Source organism: Pleuronectes platessa, chromosome 19, assembly GCF_947347685.1.
Source record: "Pleuronectes platessa chromosome 19, fPlePla1.1, whole genome shotgun sequence".
NCBI lineage: Eukaryota > Metazoa > Chordata > Actinopteri > Pleuronectiformes > Pleuronectidae > Pleuronectes > Pleuronectes platessa.
In genome coordinates, this window is record NC_070644.1 from 2,757,501 (window position 1) to 2,767,517 (window position 10,017).

Genomic DNA, 10,017 nt, shown 5'->3' on the forward strand with positions numbered 1-10,017 from the left:
ACACTCACACACACACACACACACACACACTGAAACAGACACTCACTCACCAAAACGAAGACACTCTGAAATAAACACACACTGTAAAGCACACACGGTCCCACCTCCGGTAGCAGTAGATGCAGGAGGACGGACTCGTTAGATACCGCACAATATGGTAACTGGATTTCATCACATGACGTGTTCCCCCAGCAGAAGAACAGAAAGAAGGAATGAAGAACAGGTGGAATCAGAGGCAGAGCGGGCTCTGATTGAAGAGGGCGGGGGAGCCTGCATTTGATTACACATCATCATTATAAATCATATAATGTGGAGCCTGCAGCCGATAATGTAATTACCTCACTTGGAACTTACTTGAGCAGCCTGTGCAGAGTCTATGTTTAGGTTTTCATGAGAAAGCAGTCCGCCGCATGCAGGGCCTTCTTTATGTCCACTTTACCAAAAAAAGAAACATGAAACAATTGTTTCATTTGGACATGGCCGGATTTATCTGTCAGGGGTCTATTGTTGGGCCCGAACCAACCTCACTTTGCTCCTTTTGTCTGCAAAATGGAAATGGATCAAATCGGTCTACTGGTTAGATGACTCTGCAGTAGACACAGGTTTCTATAGGCTCCAGCTCCGATCGGCAATGATGGAAGCATTACACCCAGGTGAAAGCACCCATTTCTTCTTGATCTTTATAGCTGCTTTGAAACATGCCCTGAACTCAGGAGATCCTCCAGGGTTTCTCCAGAGTAGGTGTATGTGAGAGCCTCTGGACTATTTGCTCTTCTCTCATCCTGGTCCCATGGTATAAAGTTCAGAAGAAAGTTCAGCAGAGTCGATGTGAGGATACAGCAGGTGATCCTCTGTAGGATTCCCCACAAGCGAGTGTGCATGTGGACGATGCCTCTAACAAGTGCAAAGAAAAAACAAAATAAAATCTTCGGGTGAAAAAGTGGTGACTTACACCTAGAAGACACAAAGATATCAAGAGAGTTTGTGGTGATAAGAGCTGATGCTGGTGTTGATGTGCTTTAAACAGAAACACAAGATTTGTTGTTCTTGTGAATGCATCTGAGCAGAGAAGACCCTTTTTTTTGCCTATCTAGACACTGACGCTGCACTTTTTCTGTGGGGCATTATCAAGCGCAATGAACTTCTGAGAGTTGACACATGAAAAGCCACGAGCATTGGTGTACTTAGTGATTTTTACTTCTTGGAACCAACAGCGATTTCTTCTGCGTAGCGTGCAAAATTCCACACTGGAAAGACAGCAAGGTCTTTACAGCAGTTTACAGCACGTTTGAACCGTCAAACATGACTCACCATGGAACAACAGAAAGTTGCTCTTCTAGCAATGGTAAATGAGTCAATAGCCTCTTTGAAAGTTCTCTTTATATTTGCATGACTTTTTTTGTGAGTTTAATTTCATATTTCATTTAATAAGTTGTCATAATTGTTTCAAAGCAGTCAGAACATGTCTTTCTAGTAGAACAGAAAACATTGACTTAGTTAATGTACTGCAGTGTTCAGAATCAGGTTCATTTAGTAAGTTTGCACAAACAGGGAATTTGACTCGGTAAAGTGGCTCTCAGTGTGCTTACACAGAATACACATCACAAAACAAACAAAACAAAACAAAACAATACAAACAGTCCGAACAATGCGACGGTCTAAGAAAAGAAGTGCAGGTGTGCGTTCTTTCATGTATCTTTACTTTACTGAAGTTGATATATATTCCGGGACTTTTCACTTTCACTCCACGACATATATCAGTAAATACTTTCTATGCTACATTCTTGACAAGCATTGTGTTACATGCTCATTGTTTTATACTTTTAAAAGTAATCAATAACAAGAGCACAACTGCTCATGTTCCATGTGGACTGGAAAGTAGAAGAACACGATCAGCTCCGTGTCTGTTGTGTCCACAGTTGTTTAAAAGGAAGTATAATTGAAGCTTGATGGAAACAGCTTCTCACCAGCATCAACCAGTGGTTACTAATGACATCCTGATGCTGTGTGTGATTCACTGACAGTTTGTCACTCCTGCATCACTGGCAGACACCACTGTCCTCCAGCATAGCACTGCGTCATGCCACTTCTTTGTGGTGCAGCTCTTTAATTAGGGGTATGTCCCTGGCATATTATACTCACATATACGGCTTCTTTTATAATATGCCGTATACACGCCATTCCATAGTTATTATGTCTTTATTAGAAATGACAACACAAAAATGACGCTAAACAAGCTAAAAGGGGAATGACATGCAACGAACCAGGGATGTTAGAGTCCATTACCCCAAATAAATTCCTGTGTGTATTATGTGTCTCTTTTTTACTATTTAATGTAAAATATCTCTGGACAGTATTTCCAGATTTACCATATCAATATTTTGTTGCCAACAAGACTTTGGCAAAGTTGGCAGCAGTGGAACGTATAAAGTGTTTTTTATGTTCGAGACAAGAGCAATATATATATATATATATATATATATATACACACACACACACAATACATATACCAAACATACAAACACGACTGACACACCACCAGTATATGACAGTGAACCGTGGTATGTCTGCACAACACAGTTGGTAAGCGAACAGTGTTGGGAGGTATATATACTTAAGTTATTCAACATTATTATTGCATGCGTCACTGAGATTGAAAGTGGCGTTAATGCAACACTGCTACCTCAAGTAGACTGAACCCTGAGAGTGATGTTTAGTATATGACAAAAAAAGGATGAACAACAAACGTTTTCCTTGGAACTTTTATTTACCACAGCCTGGTGTCAGAGTGAAAACCAGTACATGTGACAGAATTTAAACTTTACAGTTGTGCCGGTGCAGCTCTCCTGCAGTTGGTGGAGCCGCCTCATCGCCTGGTTGAAGAGCGGGCAAAGACACTTAAACCCCTGCACAGACCATCAGATCCTTACCCACTGTAGCTGGGACGTTAACATGCCAGGATGAATAAACTAAATCTACTTTACTCTGGTTTCCTCTGGGCCTGGGGGTCCAGGTAAAGCTGTGTGCTTCTCTGTGGACCCGACAGCAGAGCATTTTGACATATTCCTAAAGGTCCAGCACTTGAAAAGGTGGTGAAGATAAAAGACCCGAAGGAAGGATCAACAGTTCTGACAAGTTACATCTTTATGAAGTGTCTCCATTAACTTTTGCAACTGACATTATCTGCAGCACGTTTATATTAACCAATCTTTCATCATTGTATGGTATTAAGGACATCAATATGCATTATAGTAGAACATGTGCATAAGGTATGTATTGACCGTCTGAAGGGTTTTTAATTTTATTTATGTTGTAAGGCCTTCAAACAAAGATGGAAACTAATCATTTCTTATCAATAAGTAAGTGGCAACCATCTGAACTTTATCTTTACAAACATTCAGAGGAGGCCATTTTGAAATGCTGCCTCTGGCATTCATTTGTGGAAATACAAGGTTTACATTAGGCGACCCAGTGTCCCAGGGTTACTTCAATCTGCGTTACATTATTTTTCCTCCTCTCATTTATCTGGTACATTATCAACTCATCCCTTCCATTTTCTGAGTGGAAGGATGGATGAGAGCTGAGCTGAATTTAGCTCAAGGGAGATAATGTACACAATTTCGAATTTGTGGGTTTTCATGCCTCCATGCCAGTCCGTCCATCTGTCCAGTTATTGTGAAAGCATTATCTCAAGAACACCTTGAGGGAATTTATTAAAATTTGGTACAAATATTCACCTTGATTCAACAATGAACTGATTTGATATTAGTAACCAAAGGTCAAAGTCACTGTGGCCTCACTAAGTATGTTTTAGATCTCATGAATTGAACATGTTAGGGACACCTCAAGTAAATTTCTTCAAATCTGGAACGCACTTTTACTCAAACTCAAAGACCAGCTGATTCGATTTCTTTTTTACAAATTTCATTACGGTGACCTAAAAAAGCCTTTAGTCTTATCTTAAGAATGCCTTTGCTTCTTTTGTTTTTTCTTTAAATGAAATTTTAACTGTGGCTCGTGCTTGGATAGCGTACCATCTAAAAAAGAAACCTCACAACTTGAATAACTTCTTCAGACTTATATGGCATGTCAGGATTAGTCAGTAGGAAAATAAATAAAAAGCTCTGCTGGTAACACTCAACAATCAAAAACTCCTCTAAGTAACTGACTGAGGATCTAGCATGAGGCTCACCAACACCAACAAAGTCAAACTGGCCTGACAAAAAATGTCTTTAGCCTCTTGAACATATCTCAACACTGACTTCAGGGAATTTCTTCAAATTTTGCCCAGTTTTCACTTGAAAAAAATTTACTGATTAGATTTCAGAGGTCAAAGGTCATAGTGACCTTAGTTTGGAAACAAAATGTATGGAGACTGAAACTGCACCGATGTTGGAGTCATACTGTCCCAGGGCAGTAATTCAGCTTCTTGTATCTCTTTGTAATTGTATTCTTTAATCCAAGTCTCTCTCTTTACCTTACACCTACCCTTGGCACTGTTGTCTAAGCAGACATACTTTAAAGGAATCCCTAAGTTTATTATGGAGTAAAAATTCATCTAGTAGTTAATTGCTAATGCTCACCTTTTTCAGACCATGGGTTGTCCAGTTGTAAAAAATGCCTTTGGCTATTATTTACCCTCCTTTACTATAACTATCTGTCTTTAAAGCTCTTGTTTTATCATGAAGAGCCATGGATTTCGTCAAGATAATCGTCGAGCGACCTCTTAACACTTATTTCTGCTTCACATTTCCCCCAAAATTTTTATAATGAGCCTTTCCACTGGTCATTGCTTATTTTGTTCCTGTGGATAAATTCATCAGGACTCAAACAAGGCAAAAACGCACTCTCTAGCTGAATTCATCATGACTGGCAGACCTCTGCAGCCGTTGATGAGGGTTTATAAGTAGCTATGCCTTCTGGTCAGTATCGAGGATCTGGATCAAAAATAAACAACTTGTTAAAGTTGACAACCTGGTAAACTAAGGGTTTCACGACCAACTCAAATCAGTCTGAAGAGCTGCTCTTCAGTGATCATGTGTACGAGGATCGATCATGGATGATTGACCTTACATTGGCTGAACATTCAGAATTAGAATTTCTTTTAAAGTTCAGTTTATTTGTGTGTAATCAATGTAAAATATGTATGATGTATAAATATATAAACAGGGCTGAAATGAGAGGAAATTGGCTGAAATGGAAAAAAGAATCTGCCGCAAGACATTCTACTGTAAACAGACGTTAATTTACTCTTCCTTTGTTTCACTACCGAAAGAAAACGAGCCTATCAAATGTTCAGATGCAATTAAGAGATTGAATCTACTCCATTCTTCATTATACAGCTCCATCTGATATATTATTATTATCATCCTGATCAGATAGAAAACAGAGGTGGGCTCTCCTCTATCACTTTGAGAAGGATGGAAATAATAGTGACTACCAGTAATAATGACAGATGATTCAATGTATTTTGGGGCAGTGCTATGAGAATAGAAATGGAAAAAAAAGAGAATACAGTACCTCAGTAGGGCAAACAAGGCACTGTAGATGGGCACAGTCAACAGAATTATCAGGTTTCATATAATAAAAAGTCCTCGTCACAACAGGCAGCTTCAGTTCTGCTCTTAGAGTTAAGGACAAACCTCCAACACAGCAGACCTGCAGGTAAATGTCTTTACTACAAGCACTTCTATAAATAAACTAGGATCCAGTTCATACTTGGCAGATATTTGGCTGTGTCTCAGAACTGCACCGCGCTGGGTGGGATGTCGAACATGGACGGGTCGAAATCCTGCCCTCTGAAGGGGGAGCCTTCAGCGTCCCAGCCCTTCTTCAGCATATCGTGCACTTTCTGTGGAGACACAAGGAGATGGGTATGTTGAACAAGTCGCCTCTTTATTAAGATAATATAGACCACAGTGCCATCTAGGGGTGAGTAAACTTAACAGTAACTGACTACAAAAGAACTGTTCCCCATCATGTCCATCACTTCATTATCATCTCCAATGAAAACGAAAATAAAATCAGTTTAATAACCCTATGACAGGTTAAGTTGGTTAAAAAGTGGTTTAAAAATACTTTGTTGGAACACATCACTCCCTCTATTTACATTACATTTTATTTCATCACATCTGCATGGCTGAATGATTCATAATCCACCTAACTTTATGTCCCCATGTTTAGCATTTATAAGTGGTACATAAACATGTAATAAATGGTTTATAAACCCACTTACACCCACTAATATCTGGCTTTTGCGTGCAATGGGAATGGATAGAGTCGCCATCCACTACCAGGTCTAATGACTGAGGTAGACAGAGGTTCTTAATCGGCTCCTGCTCCATTCAGCAGTGATGGTGCAAGGAGACACAACGAGAGTGAAGTGCTAATTTGGCAAGACAGCGAGCTGAAAGAGCACCTCAGTTTTCTGTGCACTTGTCACGATGAACACGACGCACCAGGGAGGAAAAACTGAAATTCCTCTACTGGCAGTGGGAAAGGAGTCAATCACCTATTTAGTGGCATTTAGTGAGATTATAAATATCCACATTTAACTGTAGATATTGGTGTGAAAGAGGTTTAACACACTATAACGTAGTTCCAAGCAGATGTAAGTGTTTCTAAATAAATCTGTATAGCAACTATCACTTCTCCAGGTTATGTTTGACACAAATGGTATAAAACACTAATACTGTAATATCAAATATGTTTTCATAGAAGAAAATGACAAACATGGTACATTAATTAACACTAGAAATGTACATATATATGCCTTTTACTCCATTATAGTGTATTATAAAATACTTACAACGTGTTTGTATATAACTTTAAACTCTGTCCTTAAGTGTGGCTTTGAACAACAAAAAAACACTTGATTCCAGACGTGGTTGGACAGCATAGCATAAAACCTAGTTCTTTTCTCACATTGCCTTAGTATAGCCCTCATGGTTGTGTTGAGCTGTGTACTCACCATTTCATGACTCTGTGGCTTGCCCTGTAGCTTCTGATGGTAGTCGAACGTGAGTCTGTCCAACACGGCGTGCTCGTCCTCGTCAACCGATGCCATGGAGCGTTCCCGGTTAATTTGGTTGATGTCGATCTCCTTCTCACCTTTCAACACGGCGTTCCACCAAACCTCTGAGGTCTTGTTTAGTGACAGCTGGAAGCCGAGCAGAGTTTAAAGCTGTAAAAGCTGGTCATTGAAAAAAAAAAAAAAAAAAAAGAGAGGATGGACGTGAACGTGAGTGGCAAATTTACTCACGACCACACAGCTTCCAGGTTCCAGGCTCCACAGAGTGTTTTCTGTGTTGATCTTGTGCATGAATTCTCCCTCCATCAGCGTTTCCTCCTTGGCTCCGTCCCTCACACACACTCGCATGCTGCTGGTCTGCAGACTAACGCTGACCTACACATGAAAATGAATCAGACTCACCTGCATTAATTGAACAGAGAACATAATGCCATGTGTGTTGGATTGTTGAATAACTACGTTTACCTGTTTGCCTTTAACAACTGTCTTTGGCACAAACACGCGGACCTCCACGTCAGTGTAGTCCTGAGACCAGCTGTAGTTTTCCCTAACTGCCCCGTTGTAACTGTCGGGATCACACTGAAATTTCTCCTGAGTCCTGCAATGCAACACACACACAAACAGACATCGTGTTTGAAGCTGCCATCTCTGCTGCTATCTTTCATGAACGTGAGGCCCAAAGTTTCTTATGTCTCTTTAAATTGGCAGGGTACACGGATGAACTAGCTTTAGTATTTATAATCACTTTATGTCATCTAATATTTCTACTCCGATACATTTCAGAGGGAACTTTTGTTATTTTTATCAAAAGACCATGTTTACAGTTAAGCCAATTTCAGTTCCACTACAGAGACATTTCCTCTCTACAGTTCTCAAATGGTTTCATCTAACAACTGTTTAAATGATCTTATATTTCACATAATAACAAAGTCTGAAAAAGCAATTCATACAAATTTGTTTATCAGAATAATTTTTCCTTCCTTCCACCTTCCACTAATCATCTCAGATTTGTCTGGTGATTCCACCTGTAGCAGCTACATTTACACATTGGCAGGTTAGGGTTTTTAGCTTTTTATTGACCACTGCCTGAAGGAGCAAGGATCCAACTAGGACTGAACCAACATTATATAAATTAAACATTTGAATTGCCAGTCGACATCACAATAGATACTGCTCCTGAGTGGAGGTTGTGATTTTAAAGAGAATGACAAACACCTGACAGACAGCAAAACATTTAACAAACCTGAGGACAATCAATTATGCTCATCTGCTCTATAGATCTGCTTATATCAATATTAAACCTTTACCATATTGTTTACTTAAATGCCTTTACTCATTTACTTTCTATCCTAACACTCACGTTGCTGGAGCTTTGACGAGATCCTTTTTATTGACCACCGCATGTACATTCACTGAGATGTACTAACATTTGATGTCATCTTCAATCAATTGACAAGTCGACAAAGTCAGATTTCATTCGCAGACACAAACAAGAAGCTTTGAGGATGTTACTCACTGCAGTGCTGAGTTTGTGCTGGCTGCTGCTGCCTGATCTCCCTGACCGACTGGCTCTGGAGCTGTCGCTTCCGAGGCTGCAGGGACTGAAACATGCCCAGCATCCAACGGGGAGCTCTCCGTCTGTTCTGCCACGGCACTCTGCTCCTCTGTCTCCTCCTGAGGCTCAGTGGCGACCTCCAGCTCCTGAACTGATTGAGGAACACATCGACTCTCCGCTCTCTTCTGCACCTCGCTCAGCTGTCTCTCTCGGTCGTGATCTGCCACCTTCTCAAACAGCCTAAATGTCTGAGGAGGAATCACAGATGAATTTGACTATTATCAAACAAATTTATTTCATAAAATGATCAGAACGTCGATTAATTGTGTAGGATTTAGGAACAATAAGCAGTTATGGAAGATAACAATGAATGAGCAGGTCCTAATTAAATTACATGTGTGTTTCTCAAGTACAGTACTAAGTACAAATTCGACATTGATCTACTTGAGTATTTCTATGTTGTGGGGGAAACAGAGTATGATGTGTTACTGTTGGTTTTAGGGGGGCATATAAAGTAGTTCCAAGTTAACTGCAACACTAAAGGGATTGTTACACATGACTGCATTAGTATGAATCTGTGAATATGGGCCCTCCTGCATCATGACTACTTTTAGTACACGTGACTATTTTTATAAAGACTATAAATGAAGTAAAATTGAGAATGAATGAGTTTCACAAATATCATGTGGTGTTTTTACGTCTACTTTTATATTACACAGAGAGTTATCCTGCTAATGATATGAGCACAGGTTCACAGGCTGTGGATTCTGGCTGCTGGAGGACGTGAGCAGGTGACAGAGGAAAATATTTGTCTAACAAACTTCACCTTGAGCACCATCTTCTCCGCCACACCGGGGGGGAAGCCCATCTTGTCGCTGGGACCGGACAGGAGGCGATAAAAGTCCGTTTTGCGATACAAAAACCCAAAATAGATCTGAAGAAAGTCCTGGATGTTTCCAACATGCTGCAGGATTCCCAGCAGAGCGTTGTCGTACATCTCCGTCATCTCCAGCGGCGACGCCATCGCGGCTTCTGGCGTTTTAATCGATTAAGTGCTTCTACCGACAATTTATGTTGGAAAACAAAAGACGTTAAAGGTTAAAAGGAGAAATAAACAAGTGGCGCGGCTCTGGTCGACGTTTCTTAACGACTGTGTTCCTCCTTCCAGAACAGCAACCACACTTCCGGTTCTGTGTTTTCAGTATAAAAGCACAACCTATTCACTACGTACATTTTAGAAAAGAAACGACACAATGCTTAAATAAGACAGTATGATAGATACACATTTTTTTATTTTATACTTTTATAGAACAGAAAATTGTCATAACAAGTTAAACGCAGGTTACCCTTTCACTAGGCTATTTTATTTTTCTCTTTGAGGTTAGTACATTCCACAAATCGTCCGATGGAAACAAATACCTAACGTCAGAAT

General features: G+C 40.1%; 1 protein-coding gene across 1 annotated transcript; it reads right to left on the bottom strand.

Moving 5' to 3' along the window:
• Positions 1–2,748: 2,748 nt before the first annotated feature.
• Positions 2,749–9,769, bottom strand: nudcd3 (NudC domain containing 3). The gene is made up of 6 exons (XM_053411209.1): positions 9,412–9,769; positions 8,547–8,833; positions 7,496–7,628; positions 7,262–7,405; positions 6,971–7,159; positions 2,749–5,851 (listed from the first exon to the last, which is right to left on the bottom strand). The coding sequence occupies exons 1-6, from the start codon at positions 9,607–9,609 to the stop codon at positions 5,741–5,743; spliced, it is 1,062 nt and encodes a 353-aa protein (XP_053267184.1). The 5' UTR covers positions 9,610–9,769; the 3' UTR covers positions 2,749–5,740.
• Between the last annotated feature and the right edge of the window lie 248 nt (positions 9,770–10,017).